This window comes from Myotis lucifugus, unplaced genomic scaffold (assembly GCF_000147115.1).
Source record: "Myotis lucifugus unplaced genomic scaffold, Myoluc2.0 scaffold_75, whole genome shotgun sequence".
NCBI lineage: Eukaryota > Metazoa > Chordata > Mammalia > Chiroptera > Vespertilionidae > Myotis > Myotis lucifugus.
In genome coordinates this window covers 1,173,255-1,192,159 of record NW_005871123.1, presented here as the reverse complement: position 1 = coordinate 1,192,159, position 18,905 = coordinate 1,173,255, and the positions used below count along the sequence as shown (strand labels likewise).

At 38.2% G+C, this 18,905-nt stretch overlaps 1 protein-coding gene across 1 annotated transcript in view; it reads right to left on the bottom strand.

The window, feature by feature from the left end:
- Positions 1-1,306: 1,306 nt before the first annotated feature.
- Positions 1,307-18,905, bottom strand: part of PROS1 (protein S) — an 80,588-nt gene continuing 62,989 nt past the window's right edge. The window contains exons 13-15 of the mRNA XM_006090538.3: positions 10,294-10,442; positions 7,374-7,599; positions 1,307-4,195 (exon numbers count right to left, since the gene is read on the bottom strand). Of these exons, the coding sequence (XP_006090600.2) occupies positions 4,035-4,195; positions 7,374-7,599; positions 10,294-10,442 (536 nt within the window). The 3' untranslated portion in view covers positions 1,307-4,034. The remainder of the gene's footprint in view (positions 4,196-7,373; positions 7,600-10,293; positions 10,443-18,905) is intronic.

The following is an 18,905-nucleotide window of genomic DNA, read 5'->3' as shown; positions in this document are numbered from 1 at the left end:
CATAAGGAACTCATACAACTTAACAAAAGGAAGACAATCCAATTTAAAAAATGGGCAAAGGACCTAAACAGACACTTCTACAAAGGGGACATACAGATGGCCGAGAGACATATGAAGAAATGCTCAAAGTCACTGATCATCAGAGAGATGCAAATTAAAATAGCAATGAAGTATCACCTCATACCTGTCAGAATGGCTAGTATCAACAAACGACAAGTGCTGGCTAAGATGTGAAGAAAAGGGAACCCTATACACTGGTGGTGGGAATGCAGACTGGTGCAACCATTATGGAAAATAGTATGGAGTTTCCTTAAAAAACTAAATATGGAACTGCCATTTGACCCAGTGATCCCACTTCAAGGAATATATCCTATGAAACCAGAAACACTAATTAGAAAAAATGTATGCACCCCTATGTTCAGAGCAGCACAATTTACAACAGCTAAGATCTAGAAACTGCCCAAGTGTCCATCAGTAGGTGAGTGGATAAAAAAGCTGTGGTACATTTACACCATGGAATATTATGCAGCAGTAAAAAAGGATCTCTTATCCTTTGATACAGCATGGAGAAAGACAAGTATCACATGATGTCACTCTTATGTGGAATCTAATGAATAAAATAAACAAAATAGATCCAGAGACACAGAAGCATGGAACAGACTGATGAATGTCAGAGGGAAGGCAGGGGTGGGTGGGTAGGTGGAGGGAAGAGATCAACCAAAGAACTTGTATGCATATATGCACAGCCCATGGACACAGACAATAAGGTGGTAAAGCCTGGGATGGGGGCGGGGGTGGGCTATAAGGAGTCAATGGGAGAAAAAAAGGTGACATATGTAATACTTTCAACAATAAAGATTTAAAATAATAACTAGCTAATTACAAAAAAAATAAAAATCAATGGAAAAAATATCCTTCAGTGAGGGTTAAATAAATAAATAAAATTACCTCCGATATCCCAGTCTTTTGTACTGACTGTAGAGATTAAAGGCTTAAGGGGATTCCCAAAGAAATGTCTATTATTAGACAAACATACCCTCCAAAAAAAATTTCCCCATCAATAACACCAGTTTCAGAATGAAAAGATAATTGGAAATACTTTATAAGACTCACAGGGATTGATACAGGAATTAAAACTTCAGACAGGAAAACCAAGGTTAGTAACTTTGTTCTCACAAACCATTATTATTACTGATCCATAACCTGTCTGAAAATAGTAAGTTCTAGGGTCAATGTAATGACTCTGTCACTTGGATTTTTTCATGACACAAAGCTCAAATAGCACCAAATATAAACCACTGTTCTCTTTTTTTCATAAAAAGCTGGATTTATTATTTCTGACAACTGCACAGTAACTTTTAGTTTGTTCACGTTCCTGGCATCACAAATCTGAAATACAATTTCATTCCTCAATTAAGAACATATACTCTGAAAAGTGATTAGGTTTGTTTTTTTAATCAATCATCCTACATATAGGGTATCTTAAAAATCTTTGCTAAGCAACATATAGCTTTATATTTTTTAATCTCTGCATAAAAATGAAAAAAAAAACAAATCAAGGCATACAAATTTCATTTTTTTCCTGTATTTGAAATACTATCTTTTGTTTCCTTTAACAGATTTTCATATCCATTGCAAAATATTTTGAAGCTCAAGTGACCACTTAAGACAGAATGAAGGAATTCTAGAGTATCTGAACTAAGCACCGTCTTCCCTGAACTGAACCAAGAATTCTATCAGGGTCCTCCTGGGCTTCCCGGCCATGCCTTCCCGCAGACATGAAATCTCATCCTTGTTAGTCATCACTCCTGCTGTATCTAAATGCCCCCCTTCCGATGAGTCACAAATGCTTTCAGGAACACTGCGCCTGGGCATGCTGCGGCAGATCTATACTTTCCAATGTATTAAATCAGCAAGCTGGCAATCTACAACCTGTCTTGCATAATGTTCAGTACCACAGTTCTCTTTAAAATTAGGAATCTGTATTTCTTGGCAAACATCAAGATCAAAGGTCAAATGAAAGATTCTTAGCCTGAGGTCTAGACACCTTCTCTCTCTAAGCCACATGTGAGTCCATCTCAAAGATAGATGAAGTTTATAAATAAGTACATGGAGCCTCTAAGAAGATTACTGCACGTTGGAAGGTTCTATTTCTAATGACAAATGTGGAATTGATCTGTATAGTTCAGTGTAGTGGGGCATAGTTAAATGAGAATCAGAGAGCTCCCCTCTCAAAATATTCATTTTCCCCTTTCTTCCATTCTTTTTTTCTCTTCATATACTTTCAGTTTTTCTACTTCCTTATTTGTTTTTAAATCCTCACCCAAGGATATGTTTTACTAATTTTAAAGAGAGGGATAGGAAGAGAGAATCATCCACCGGTTGCCTCCGGTGTGCGCTCCTGGGAGGACGCTCCAACCAGCTGAGCCACACAGGCCACCACTCCACTTCCTTAGTTTTTTTACACTGAAGTAATCATCAGTAGCTGCTTGCTGAAATTTATTCCCCACAGTACATGGTAGTAATTGGGAGAAAAATTACATCCATTAAGATGGTCTAGCACAATTTCTGGCAAATACTTTATACATGTGACTTTTGCTTTTCTTCCTTTCTCAGCTCCAGTGTGTACAATGCAGCCATAACTATTCATCAGATATTTGAGCTTTATCTATCTTTGAACTAAAGAACTACTGTGCTGCATGAAGAGTTACATGCATACTATGTAATTTTATATTGTTTAAGCAATTTTTAAAAATTTATTGATTGTTGAGAGAAAAAGAGAGATTTGTTGTTCCACATGTTTATGCATTCATTGGTTGACTGGTGTATTGTGCCCTGACCAGGGATCAATCCCACAACCTTAGGGTAGTAGGACAATGTTCTAACCAACTGAGCTACCTGGCCAGGTCTATAATTTTATGTTCTGTTCAAAGAGTTGATAGAATATAGATATCATTCATATAAATTTTAAAAATATACAGCAATTTATTATGTTTTACATGATATAAAATACCTCTAGTGGGAAAAAATAGTTTATTCTCTAAAACTGTCAATGAGACATAAGATACATTCTTAATGTGAATCACAGGTTTAGGAGTGATAGAACTACTTTCTCCAAAGACACAATAGTAACTATGTCCCTCTGTTGTTACTCTTTCATTAAAATCTATTGTAGTTTTCATAGTTCCCTTTATCCTTCAATAAACAGTCACATTCTGGCAACTTATTCCGGTAATTAAAGTTGGAATCATTCATTCTTTCCATCATTAAGTTCTACTTTTTCTAATCTGGAGCTTGTGTGACCAGCACAGTCAAATTTAAAGAATGTACCCACTCCCAGTTTCCACACCCATCCCAGCACCATCTGGTAGCTCATCCTCGTGGAATCCAATAAGTAACTGATAAGATTCATGTGCTGCTGTCTGAAAATGTGTCCACTTGTTCTCTAATTCAGTAAAACTAGTGGTTCAAATGTGAAGCCAGTGAAAGAAAGGTGAAGCCGAAGCTGGTGCCCCTGAGGAGTTGTTTTGGAATAAAGCTGTAAGGCCTCCCACTCAATTCAAATTAATAGGCCACTGTCTCTTCTGCTTTCATTAGGAAGAAACAAAAACAAAATAGTATCTGCTATGATCAATAGTACTCAGTCTCATGAACATTTGTTTAGGTTTACTTCCTTGCCTTCCAAGAAAACTAGATATTTAGACACTAGTTCATGATGACACAATTAAAATTTACCTTTACAAACATAAAAATGAAGAAATGTCATTTGTAGCAAAAATTAAAATTAACTTTCTTATGTTTTTTCATTATTTAATTTCTAGACAGCAACAGAGGTAAGAACTTTTTAATGTGATTTATATCACAAGAGAATCTTGTTTTCTCAAAAAAGGACCTTTTTAAAATTCCAAGAAGGTCAAACAAAGTACCATAAAATAATTAAAGTCTGCCCTCATAAGTAAAACCCTTCAACTATTATTGAAATGTAAGTATAACTACACCCAGGAAAAAGATGTTATCAGCAGACAAAAGATGACTTAAGGGCTCTTTTTGTTTTCCAAAACTGATGGACATGTGTGAGCTCTAATATCATTGTGTTTAGAAACAGCTTCATCCAGATCCAGCTGTACACCATTCACATTCACTTCCATGCAGCCATTAAAAAAGGCAGTCACTGGTGTTGCACTGAATGGAACAACTGTAAAAGAGAATATTAAAAAAATTAGTCCAAGACTTTTACCATCTTATTTGCTTACACTTAGAGGAATCACTCAAACTTCCCATTTCCAACCAAATTCTACCCCTAAGGGAAAAGTTAATAATGTAATTCTATTTAATAAATTTATATAAGAGAGTCTATGTGTATAAGGCACTGTGCATAGCACTGAACTCGGCATACATGAGTTCCTTTCATTTCATAAACACAATCAGTTCCACCCAAACCTAAGATAAACACACTTGGGAGAAATGAGCACATTCTTACTTATAATGTGGAACTTCATTATTGTCTCTTTAAATCTGAGCAACAGTTTAAGTACTGTTAAATCAACTCTAAATTATAGTTACTTAGAAATCTTTTTTAAATGCCATGATAAATATGTTTCTTTTATTATTACTGGAATTAAAGCAAATTTCTTTATTTTCCAAAGAAATAGTTTCTTGCTGAGCACACATTGGCAGATCATGATAGGGAATTCACTTTTATGTAATGTTTGGTTCTAAAAAATAACAATTTTAATGATGCTTCAGTGAATAGTTTATGGCCTCTGGGGCTTTCTATACTTTCACTCTCTTTATCAAATTTAATACGTAGGTAACATCCTTGGATTCCTAAGAACTACAGTTCACCGTAAAAACATCTATCTCTCTATTGTTTTCTTTGGCATCTCCACTCCATGAATCTTAATTCCCAATAGATATTCTCAGTCCTTACTCTTCTTCCTCAATACCTTAAGCAAATATATATATACACACACATATATATACACATACATACACACATATATATGTATATATGTATGTACATATATACATATATACTTTAAATTTTGTACTCTAACTTGACAATACACTTTTCTGTGGGCTTATATTTATTAAGAAACCCTTTTAACTGTGGTTGAGCACTATGGATTATGCCACTATTATAAAAATACCTCAGAATGATCTATTTTCCCTGATTTTTAATTCATAACATGCAATTTAATATGCCTATTTTGCATAGCAATTATAATTTACCCGTCCCACAGTTTACATACACTCTTAATATCTCAATTTTCAGTTCCCCTTAATTTTTCCTCTTTTTTCTAAACCCATCTCGCCTGAAGTCAGTCTTCAGTGCTGTTGCCAAAGTCCTGGAACCACTGAAGTTTTCATAATTTCACTTCTTTTGAAAACTGCATTCAAATAATTTGTGAATGAGGTAGTAGTGGGTTTCAATGTAGAATTTACTCATTTGAACTCTAATTATAATTCCTAATAATTAACCATGCTAACTTAACTAACTTCCTAATAATCAACCAACTTTACATAGCTATCTTTATCTGTCTATTTATCTATACCTGTTAGAGCCTCTTTATTTCTATTCCTCCAAAACCCAGATATAAATTCCATATATGGGAAATGAAGATCCTGATCAGTTAAAGTAATGGAATGACGGTTACTAAAGTCCAGACATCAAACTCAGAATTCTCCCCATAAGAGTAACCTGCAAAGGTATTTGAAAATTCTTTTAAAAAACTTTCTGCCTCAAATTTTTTTTTTTTGCCATTTAAAGTAAAATATTTATGCCAATTTCGTATTTTCTAATATTAAGTTAAAGATGAACCTGCTTTGCCTCCAGTTTTCTCCATCTTGGTGTGAAATCCCCACCCATGCTACTGCTCATGCCGGATGCCTAGGAGATCCTACCCCAGTAATCATTAAATCCTGTTAGTTTCATTTCTCTTATACATCCCCCAATCTAACCACTGTATACCATCTCCACTGCAATCACCGTGGTTCAACAGCATCCTCATCTGTAAAATGGGGTAATAACAGTACCTACTTCACAAAACTATTTTGAAAATTCAGTGAGTGGATACATTTGAAGAACTATGAACAGGTAGTACGGTTGTTGCTGCTGTTATTAATACTGCGCCTTCACCTGGACTACTTCAGGAGCCCCCAACTCATCTTGTCCATTTTTGCCTCCCATCTGTCCATCTCCATTCATCATACAGGGTGCTATATTGATGATATACAACTTGCTTGTCTAAAACTTTGCAATGATTTTCATAGCTCTTAAAATTAGACTCAGGACCCTGTCCCAGGACTACAAACCTCCTAATTCCCCGCTACCCCCACCCAGTTCAGAGCCTCTTCCTGCACTGCCACCCCCCTGCTCAGTATGCTTTCACCATATTGATCTTTATATTCCTCAAACATGTCAACCCCTTCCCATTTTTCCAGCACGTAGACCATTTTATTTGCATATTAATGCTAATCCCCACCCCCACCACCTGATTAAATTCTTTTAATCCTTCAAATACCAGATTTATATCTTGGGTGGGGAGAGGGAGAAGAGGGTAAAGGGGAAATAAATGGTAATGGAAGGAGACTGAAGTTAGGACAATTTTATCTTTTAAAATCTTAATGTCTGCCTCTGCCACTAAATTGTAAAACCCTTAATAGCAGGGATCATATCTGTTTATTACTGTATTCCTAATGCCTAGGATGTAGATTCTTAAGTAATACTGGGTGAAGAATGGATGAATTGAAGAATAAATATTGAATTCACAAGACTATTATGAGGATGAAATGAAATAATAAATTCTTTCTGGCTAGGATAGCCAAATGAGGCAAAATGTGGTTAGTTTCAGTTCACATTTAAAAAAATAAACAAAAATGTACAATAAAATGTCAATTCAAACCATGAGGAAAAGAATAATGGATACAGGAATTCTGTTTTCCCCTCTGATGTCCTTTACTAAAATTACTTATTTAAAATACTATTGTTAGGTTTGATCAAATAATTGAATCACTACCCCTCCCCTGGGAACTGATCTTTAGGCCACTTCAGAATGCACATTCCCTTCCCCTTAGACCACATTCCACTTGCTAAGGCCATTATCTCTTCCCTCTGGACTTTCCCAGGATCTGGACCTGCACAGAGAATACTCTGCCCAGGAAAAAACCCCACCTAGAGTCTTTTAAAATCTCTGACTCCCTGTATTTGGGTGCTGGCATCATTTTGGGGCTCAGCCCATCTGTTATCCAGACGACCTAATAAATTCATAATCCTTCACCACTTTGGCCTCATGCGTTCCTCCTTTGGTGACCCTAACAACTATCACTGTGATTAAAAATACACTTTTTAAAACTGAAGAAAAAGCAGATACCTGGAAGGCCACCCAGGTAAGTGGCTACTTTTCCTTTCATTGCTTTGTCCAAGATGCCAAATTCTCTTTGAAGATCTTCAGAGTAGATGATGTCATATTTAAGTGGAGTCACCAGCTCCAGATTTGTTCTGTTGATTCTGAATTCCAGATGAGATTGTTGACGGGAACACAGACTTAAGGCCTCTATCCGGTATATTACCGTATTTTCAACAGATACCAGGATATCCTAAAGAACAGGCAGACTCAGTATAAGCAAGTACTGATGGTAATACTACTTAAGAGTGATTTACGGTTTTTGAAACTCAAAAACTGAATTTCAATGAAAAAAAAATGTATGATAGAGCCTCCAAATTTAAATGAAAACATTACTAATTGCCAAAACCGGTTTGGCTCAGTGGATAGAGCGTCGGCCTGTGGACTGAAAGGTCCCAGGTTCGATTCCGGTCAAGGGCATGTACCTGGGTTGGGGGCACATCCCCAGTGGGAGATGTGCAGGAGGCGGCTGATCGATGTTTCTCTCCCATCGATGTTTCTAACTGTCTATCTCTCTCCCTTCCTCTCTGTAAAAAATCAATAAAATATATTTTAAAAAAAAACATTACTAATTATTATCTCTATATATAAAAGGCTAATATGCAAAGTGTCCCCTCGGGAGTTTGACTGGGAGAACAGGAGTTCGATCGCTGACCGTCAGGGGTGGTACAGAATGAAGGAAGACCCTGCTGGCAGCTGGGGAAGGAAGGCCCCAATCAGCCTGACCGCTGGCCAGGCCTAGGGACCCTACCCATGCAAGAATTTCGTGCAACGGGCCTCTAGTAATAATCATAATTTTAGAATATACATTAGTTTTATAAACTTAAGGTTTAGCTAAGATGTAAATGTATGGTGACTTCTGAAAATTCAATAAACCATCAGAGTTGTGATACCAACAACAAGAACCTAAAGTAGTGTCTTAAGCAATGTTTTTTCTATTTATGAACCTTCCTCACTTCAAGACTTGCATATATATATATATAGATATATATATACACACACTATTTGTTAGGAAAAAAGACTTGGAAAATTTAAAGTGCTTTAGTAAGACTGAAGAGATTTTTGTATCACCTAAGCAATCTTATAGACTTGGGGAAAAGTAAATGAGTAAACCAGGAGAGAGAAACAACAGGAATCACCAGCAGTAAGTTACAGAGTATTTAACAGATGATTCTCAAAAGGAAAAATGTATTTATTTTGCTGAACTTTTCAAACTACTGATACACAAAAGTACTCAACTTGTTGAGTGTGATTTATGCATATAGCTTATTTGGGTACAGAGGAAATGTTAATGTGAAGAGAGAAAATAAAATCAAAACTAGGGAGATGCAGTGCTAGATGCATGCTTCCCAGATGGCAGAGAGAGTCTGAAGTGCCTACTCAGGAATCCAAGATGCTTATGTTAAGTCTATACATCTCAAATACAGGTTACTCAAGAAGATCTGTTACTGTGTTACATGTTCCAGATCCTTGAACTCATTTAGACTTAAAGATGGTCAGCTAAAAAGATGTTCCAGAATGATCAGTAGTGTGTGGAATAATATTATAAAACAAAGTACACAGATCCTGAGAAAGCAATCTGACATGCCAAAACAGGGAGCCATGGAGACAAATGGCAAAGAGATGACATAAATATCAAAGGCATGGCCAGCAGGAGTTAACCTCACCGCATGAACGTAATGTTAAAGATAGGAATTACATTTTGTTTATTAAAAACAAACAAACAAACAAACAAAAAAACAAGCAAACAAAAAGCTGCGATCCCAGTATGGTAAGCTCCTGTGGTGGTAGATTAGAGATAAAAACTCAGCAGGATCTTTTCAGGTTGCTTACAGTTAACTACCAGAAACTCCTCCAGGTCATCTTTTAAGTTGCAAACAACACCTTTTTATTACTACAGACATTATTCAATTACATATCTCTTTCTAAAAGCTCCAGAGAGCATCCACGCCAACCTTGGCACAAATGTAAGCTTCTTGCTGTAGCTTGTTGGAATCCACAGTGGGTAACATGAGAACAGAGCTATCAGCCTCTAATAGAAAGTGGAATAATACAGATCTTCTGATAAGTCTCATGTTTCTTTTGAAGCAAGCGTTTTTCCTGTTCTGCCTCCTAATTTTAAACCAGAGTTGCCAGCAAGAAGCCACGTGAACTGCTTTTAGTTTTCTCTAGTCTTTCCTAATTTACTCGTGGGAGAAAAGATTACGTGTGCCAGAAAACACAAGCATTATAATTAGGCACTGAATAGCTGAGAGCAGATTGTAGTCAGACTCACTTCTATTGTGCCAGTACAGACTAATTCCCATGATTCCTCCAAAATTCTGAATAAGGGTGGATCCCTATGTACTCTGGAAAGGCTCCAAGCAGCCTGTGTGTGAGTCTGCTTAATCTTAGCTACAGATGCAATAAAGCTTTTCAATTTCTCACCCTTACTTCTGGGTTCAGACCTCAGAAATAAGCCAGCAAAAAAGTTACAATAATGGATATCTATTGAGTCCTTAATGATGTGCTAGAGATTGTACCAAATACTTCACATCAGTTATCTCATTTAATCATTAGAATAGCATTTTGAGGTAAAGACTGCTATTATATTCATTTTACAGATTTAAATAAAAAGCAAGGGTCATAGCCCGGCCGGCATGGCTCAGTGGTTGAACGTTGACCTATGAACCAGGAGAACATGGTTTGATTCCTGGTCAGGGCACATGCCCAGGTTGCAGGCTCATTCCCCAGTGTGGGGCATGCAGGAGGCAACAGATCAATGATTCTCTCTATTTATTGGTGTTTCTATCTCTCTCTCCCTCTCCCTTCCTCTCTGAAATCAATAAAAATATATTTAAAAAGAAAAACAAAAAACACGGATCATAAAGGGTTAGAATAAAGTTACCTGAAGCTTCTCAGAGGAGGAGTCCACCAGGGACAAGGCAAAGGGCACCGTGTCACCTGAAACCAAGGCAAACATCACGCCAGTGCCCGTGGATGGACGAATATTCAAAATCACATTTACATGCCAAGCTTCAGGGTTTGATATATTATCTGTTTAAACAAACAAACAAAAATTAGGATCAAAGTACCGCAGAAGGAATTATTATAATCTCATTACTATTCAAAGCCATTTTTGTGTAATACTAGAGATTTTAGTTCTTCCTGCTCAATGACCTATATAACCTAGGCAAAACAAAACACAGAGAAAAATTAATGCAGGCAAGAAACACATAAACAAAACCCCATCTTTCTGTTCTTCCCAGAGTGGAATTCTGGACCGTGGCATTTAGGATTATCATGAATTTTCCCTGCTTGCTCTTTAACAGCTCTTCCTTCTGCTTTGCATATTCACCAATGCTCAAATCTCAGGGTGGTCATATTTTAAAGTACACATTTAGAAGGAAATTCAACAACTTTATTGTAATATATCTGAGGGCAAATTTGGGCATAGCTGTCATTACAACATCACTACTTCCCATCCATAAAGAGGTGAGGTTAGAGCAATAGAAAGGAAAAATATGATTTCTATGCACAGGGGAGTTGGGTAGTTTGATAATAGAGAGATACTCTTAAGTCAACAGCTAACTTTGACATTTGATAGAGACTCTTCTGTTATTCTCTTGCATAATACCTAACATTCTTTTTCTTAATTACTAGGTCAGTTGCCTACCACACTACGATGCAAGCTCTCTACATGTCTCTACCATCATTGTATTTTCCGCAGAAGTCACTCAACACATATTTGTTGGATTAATGTTTCCAAAATTGTTTGATTCCTAAAAATATTAGTTCACAATCTGAATGCAGTCTTCCTCATTTAATAAAGTAAAATATAACAATAACTCAAATACCACTTAGGGGCTTTGAAAGGATGAATGTGAATGGAGAAAATAACTTTCCTTTGACAACATGTTCTTCCATTTAACCACATCTAATGCTATTATATTTTTTCATTATAATAGTCTAATTCCCCCCAAGAGAAAATATTTTTTATATAATCATTTTGAATTAAGTAAATTTAAGGCAATAACAAAGTCAAACTAAAATGAACGTGCAAATGCTCAGAAACTACAATGTAAAATTAAATATTAATTTAAAAGTAGATCTCTTTCAAATTACCCATAAAAAACTAATTACTTATTAAAGTTCTTTTTTCAGATACAATATAATTCTTATTTTCCTCTTTTTCTGAATTTTTTTCTCAATTCAACAAATTGTTGTAGGCCAATTATTTTCCTGTATTCAGTCACCAATCCACTTTAAATATTAAAAAAAAAAAAATCCTTTAGCCCTACCCAGTTTGGCTCAGTGGATAGAGCCCAAATTGAAAGGTCACCAGTTTGATTCAGTCAAGGACACATACCTAAGTTGCAGGCTCAATCCCTGGCCTGGTCCAGGCATGTGCAGGAGGCAACCAATCGATATGTCTCTCTCCCATCAATGTTTCTCTCTCTCCATCTCTCCCTCTCCCTTCTAATCTCTCTAAAAATCAGTGCAAAAATATCGTCGGGTGAGGATTAACAACAACAACAACAACAAGCCTTTATTTACAGAACAGAAATAAAAGTTTAAAGCACTGTATTAATTTATGTTTAAAAAAAAAGAAACAGAAAGTATTGGTATAACGCTCTTCTGTAAAACTGTAGTAAGTCTTTTTCAAATTGCAAATAAACACAATTAAAATATAATGTTTTCTTAAAGCAGAGATATCAGATTAAGACTAACTTTATAATGTAAACTCTTAGTAGCTCAAATACGGAACTCATAAAACAGAAAAAGACAAAGAACCCAATAAAATAATTAAGATATACCATATGGAGAGATACTCAACTTTAGTAAAAATTGGGATAATACTATTTAAAACTATGTATAAGATTTAATTTATGAATTCTCCAATTGAAAAGAAATCTCAAGCATAAACCTGTTTTTTCTGTTGGTAGAAGTAGAAATTGACAAAAATCTTTGGAAGAGAATCTGATCAAACAGTAAGAAGTACATTTGCATAACCTCTGAGAAAAATAATCTAAGAATATCCTAAAGACTTAATTACATAAAGGTACAAGGATGTATGCCCAAGGATACTCATGGAGGAATTATTTGCAAAGGTAAAAGCTGGGGATCAGTCTGGCAAGTCTGTAGAAAACTGGAAAGAGCACTTCCCCGCCCTTACAACATCAAGAGCCCAATTATCTACATAATCACAACTTGTCTTGGCAGAGCAACTAATTAGAAACCTAAAGAAAGACAGGTGCTTCCAAGGAGGGACAGGATGAGAGTACGCACTTACCCAAGGCAAACACTACAGACTATACAATTTGGTAAGAAGAATTTAGCTTAAAAAAATGTTTTTATCTTTATTGTTGAGACTATTACAGATGTTGCCCTTTTTTCTCCCATTGCCCCCCATCCACTTGGTTCACGCTGGGTCACAGGCCTTTACTACCCTACTGTTTGTGTTCATAGGTACTGCATATATGCATATGTTTTTTGGTTAATCTCTTTCCGCCCTCCAATCACCCTACCCTCTGAGATTTGTCAGTTTATTCCATGTTTCCATGCCTCTGGTTTTACTTTATTCATAATTTATTTTGTTCACTATATTCCCCATTTGTTTATTATTTTTAGATTCAATTGTTGCTAGATATGTATTTATTGATTTTTTATCTTTTCTTCTCCTCCTCCTTCTTCTTAAAGATTAGCGTTCAACATTTCATGTAATACTGGTTTAGTGGTGATGAACTCCATTAGCTTTTTTTTTTTTTGTGAACTCTATCTCACCTTCAATTCTAAATGACAGCTTTCCTGGGGAGGGTGATCTTGGCTGTAGTCCTTGCTATTCATCACTTTGAATATTTCTTGCCACTCCCTTTTGGGCTGCAAAGTTTCTGTTGAGAAATTGGCTGACAGTTCTATGGGCACTCCCTTATAGGTAACTAACTGCTTTTCTCTTGCTGCTTTTAAGATTCTCTCTTTGTCTTTATCCTTTGGCATTTTAAATATGATGTGTCTTGATGTGGGCCTCTTTGGGTTTCTCTTGTATGGGACTCTCTGTGCTTCTATACTTGTAAGTCTATTTCTTTCACCAGGTAGGGGAAGTTTTCTGTCATTATTTCTTCAAATAGGTTTTCAATATCTTCCCCTCTCTCTTCTCCTTCTGATACCCCCATGATGTGAGTGATAGTATGCTTGAAGTTGTCCCAGAGGCTCCTTACACTCTCTTCATATTTTTGGATTTTTTTTCTTTTTGCTCTTCTGATTAGGTTTTTTTGCTTCCTCATATTCCAAATTGCATCCTCTACTCTACTGTTGATTCCCTATCAATTATTCTTCATTTCAATTCGTGTATCCTTCATTTCTGACTGATCTTTTTTCATGTCTTTGGTGTTCTCACTAATTTCCTTGAAATTCTCACTGCGATCCTTGAAGCTCTCCTTCAGATCCTTCAGCATCCTTATTAACTATTGTTTGGAACTCTGTATCTAGTAGTTTGCTTATTTCCATTTCATTTAGTTCTTTTTCTGGAGATGTCTTCTGTTATTTCATTTGTGACACATTTCTTTGTCTCTGCATTTTGGCTGCTTCCCTATGTCTGTTTCTATGTATTAGGTAGAGCTGCTATGTCTCCTGGAACTGGAAGAGTGGCCTTCTGTAGCAGGTGTCCTGTAGGACCTAGTGGCTCATCCTCCCCAGTCACCTGAGATGGGCATTCTATGTGCACACCAGTGTCAGCTTTGTGCACAGTTTTATTGTAGTTGAGCCTTGATTGCTGTTGGTGGAATTGACCCCCAGGCCAATTGGAGGAACTGAACCCCAGGCCAATTGTCTGTGAGGACCAGCTGCAACTACAGCAGAAGAGTTGCTATGCAGGAGACACCCCTATGGAGCAGGACTTGCTTCAATGGGGCTTTGGTGCTCACTGAGTTTTCCCCTTGAGTGTGTTGCTTGTGGATTTGTAAAGCTGTAATCTGGCATGGTCTGAAGCTGTCCACCGGGTACATTGGCTCTGGGGCCCTTTTGGAGGTGCAAAGTCAGCCACTGCCTGTGCCCTGCCTGGGGCCACCTATCGGGAGCTACAGAGTGATCTGCAGATGGCTGCTACTTGTGTTGGCCTAAGAAGTGCCCAGGAGAGCCCAGCTATTAAGCAAGGCAGGCTGCTGCTAGTGCTGGGCCTGGGGCCTCTTATTGAGAGGTATGAGGCACGCTAATGCCAGCTGATGCCTATTTGTGATATTTTAGGAAAGTCTGAAGCCTGAGCCAGGACAGGCTATTCATATGGAATAGCTGCTGCAAACAGCTTGGGTGGGGCTGCAAATTGAGTGGGGTGGTATCTCAGGGAATCACCATAGTAGAGCAAACAGTGTGAGCCAGGTTGGTGGAGACTTGGATATGGTGCCTGCCAGTCAGGGGGAGGTCTCAGCATAGGAACAATGACTCCTGCAAGGACCCCTGTCTGGGAGAAAGCTGTCCCCAAGTTCTTGATCTGATGCCAGACAATCCAGTTCCTCCCGTATGTCCCTGGATCCTCCCAAGCCACTACCTCAAGCACTGGAGCTCAGAGGGAGTGAGTCTGAGTAAGTCCATGTGCTGCCCTTTAAAAGAAATTGCCTGGGACTCCAGCAGTCTCCCTGTCAATCAGCCATAATCCCTGCTGGTTTTTATAGCTGAAGTTTCAGGGGGGCTTCTCTTCCAGCACTGGAACCCTGGGCTGAGGAGTCTGGTGTGGGGCTTGCTCACCACTGGAGGCCTCTGAAGCCTAGATATCCCTCCTGATTAAAAACATGCTACACATGGGTGTCGGACCAAGCCAGTCCACGCCTTTGCCCTTCCTACCAGTCTCAATGTGCTTTCTTCTTTACTTCTCTAGTTGTAGGACTTCCATTCAGTCAGATTTCAGGCAGTTCTGAATGATGGCTGTTCTGTATTTTAGTTGTAATTTTGATGTGGTTGTGGGAGGCAGTGAGTACTGGTATTTACCTATGCCGTCATCTTGGTTCTAGAACTAGGTAAAATTTTAACAACTTGCTAAAGTCTTAGTGGGAGCTGGTGTGATAAATAAGCTCTGGGAACTGCAGAAACACTATAAATTCATACCCATTCACAGGCTTTCTACACAGACCTTACTGGGTGCTCAAGAGAAAAACTGGGGGCAGAGAAAGAGTTTAAAGAGTGCCTTTTTCCTAGTGCAGGCCTAGGAAAGAGAAGCAGCAACCAGCAGGAAAGGCACAAAGTCCCACCCAGATCATTCTCTGTGTCTTCCACACAATTAAAGCCTTAAAGCATGGGGGAAAAGTCGAAAACCTGTCACCATTAGGACATATATGAAGACCCATGTACCTACAGATTATAGAAAGGAAACAAGAAAACAAAAACAATCTATCATGAAGGAGAAACAGAAAAATACCTGAATCCTAGACATCTCCCCACTGCTGTGAGGGAGAGAGACAATGAAAAGTCCAATCCTGAGCCCCAGGAATACAACACTCACCCAATGTTTTATAGGCAGTTAGACAGACATGAGCAGAGCAAGGATGATGGGCCAGGTACAGAAACTCACCAGACCAGAAAGCCCTAGATGCCTAACAAGGAGCAAAACTGGGGGGGGGGGGGGGGGGGGAAGAACCTCATCCCCAGGGTAACCTTTCCTCCCCTAGTATATTGCTGGTCATGCAAGTTTAGAATACCGCCCCCCCCTCCCCCCGCAACCTTTTCCTTCCTAAAGATAACATCTAGGCCTCAGTTGAATTTCAACTCCAGACCCAAAAAAGCAGCTAAACCAGACAAGTGATGCTATGGACCAGCTACATTGACTAATGACCCCCTGCCATGGCACCAACCAGTCAGTGGATACCAAACCCTGACAGGGCACACCTGGAAAGCTGATGAATATTCTATTGAGACCTTCCCCTGAGACCTCCCCTAAGATTTCCACCTGCAAGAGAGAGAGATAAGTATGCTCAGAATGAATGAATGACCCAGTGCACACTCCCCTCCCCGCCCCCCTCCAGGGGAGTACACATGCACTATTCCCTTCGCCCTCCTTTCTTCTAAGGGTCCCACAAGTCTTGCAACCACGGGAGCAATAGGCAGCAGCAGTTCGTCCAGGCCTAACCACCAAGCCCTGTCACCAAGCCCTCTTTTCTCTGACTATTCAGTGCACCAAAGCATCCCAGCGTAGGCTTTCCTATTGCTTCTTCTATGCCCTTCTTTGTTTTACTGTCCTAAGTATATTTTTGCTGCAGCCAATAAATTCTTACTTACTTTGCTACACTTTGTCACTCGATTGAAATATTTCCTTCAAGAAGATAAGACCCGAGGTTTCATCATCTCCCTGGTAACACTAAGACTGAATCTGTACCAGAATAATAGAGAATACTCCTCCCATCTCTAGCCTGCAACCCCCCAACCCCTCTAAGAGGCTAGCAAATATCAAGGAATGAGTAAGAACACTCTGCTGGGTGAGGCAAGACCATGCAGAGACACTTTGTTGATGATGTCATAAAGAAAATACCTAGCCTGGCCCGAACTGGCTTAGTGGTTGAGCATCAACCTATGACCCAGGAGGTCATGGTTCAATTCCCTGTCAGGTTGCAGGCTCGATCCCCAGGAGGGGGCATGTAGGAGGCAGCTGATCAATGATTCTCACTCATCATTGATGTTTCTCTCTCTCTCTCCTTCTCTCTTCCTCTCTGAAATCAATAAAAATATATGTTAGAGAGAGAGAGAGAGAGAGAGAGAATAGCTAAACCTTAGGACAAATAAGTTATTAAGAAAAATCCTCTTCAGCAACATAGCAGGATACAAAATTAACACCCAGAAATCTATGGCATTTTTATACACCAATAATGATCTCACAGAAAGAGAAACTAAAAAATCCATTGCAACAAAAAAATTAAGATACCTAGGAATAAACTTAATTAAAGAGGTAAAAGACTGGGAAAACTATAGGACATTGAAAAAGAGATAGAGGAAGATATAAACAAGTGGAAGAATATACCATGTTCATGGATTGGTAAAATCAATATCATTAAAATGTCCATACTACCCAAAGCAATCTATAGATTCAATGCAATCCCCATTAAAATACCAATGGAATATTTCACAGACCTAGAACAAACTCTCCAAAAATTTATATGGAATAAAAAAAGACCCCTAATAGCCACAGCAATCCTGAGAAAGAAGAACAAAGTTGGAGGGATCACAATACCAGATACCAAGCTATATTACACAGCCACTGTTCTCAAAATTGCCTAGTACTTGAATAAGAACAGACATAAAGACCAATGAAAAATAACAGAGAACCCAGAAATCAACCCAAGCCATTATGTTCAATTAATATTTGACAAAGAAGGCAAGAGCATACAATGGAGTCAAGACAGTCTCTTCAATAAATGGTGTTGGGGAAATTGGACAGATACATGCAAAAAAATAAAAATAGACCACCAACTCACACCATACACAAAAATAAACTCAAAATGGATAAAGGACTTAAATGTAAGACGGGAAACCATAAAAATACTAGAGGAATCCAAAGGCAACAAAATCTCAGACATATGCTGAAGCAATTTCTTCACCGATACAGCTCCTAAGACAATGGAAACTAAGAAAAAAATAAACAAATGGGACTACATCTTTCTGCACAGCAAAAGAAACCATCAACAAAACAACAAGAGAGCCCATTGCGTGAGAGAGCATATTTGCCAATGTTATATCCGATAAGGGTTTAATCTCCAAAATTTACAGGGAACTCATAAAACTTAACAAAAGGAAGATAACAATCCAATCAAAAAATGGGCAAAGGACCTAAATAGACACTTTTTGAAAGTGGACATATAGAAGGCCAAGAGGCATATGAAAACATGCTCAAAGTCACTAATCATGCAAGAGATGCAAATCAAAATGACAATGAGATACCATCTCACACCTCTCAGACTGGCTATCATCAACAAATCAACAAAAGACAAGTGCTGGAGAGGATGCGGAGAAAAAGGAACCCTCGTGCACTGCAGGTGGGAACGCAGACTGGTGCAGCCACTGTGGAAAACAGTATGGAGTTTCCTCAAAAAGTTAAAAATGGAACTCCCATTTGACCCATTAATCCCACTTCTAGAACTATAGCCAAGAAATCAGAACCAATAATCAGAAAGGATACATGCACTCCTATGTTCATAGCAGCACAATTTACAATAGCTAAGATATGGAAACTGCCTAAGTGCCCATCAGCAGATGAGTGGATTAAAAAACAGTGGTACTTCTACACAATGGAATACTAGGCTGCTGTAAAAAAAAAAAAAACTCTTGCCATTTGCAACAGCATGGATGGATCTGGAGAGCATTATGCTAAGCAAAATAAGCCAGTCAGAGAAAGATAAGTATCACTTGATCTCACTCATTTGTGGAATATAATGAACAACATAAACTGATGAACAAAAAATAGAGACATAGAAGCATCGAACAGACTGTCAACCTCAGAAGGGAAGGCAGGGGAAGGTGGAAGGGGGGACAGGGTAAGAGATC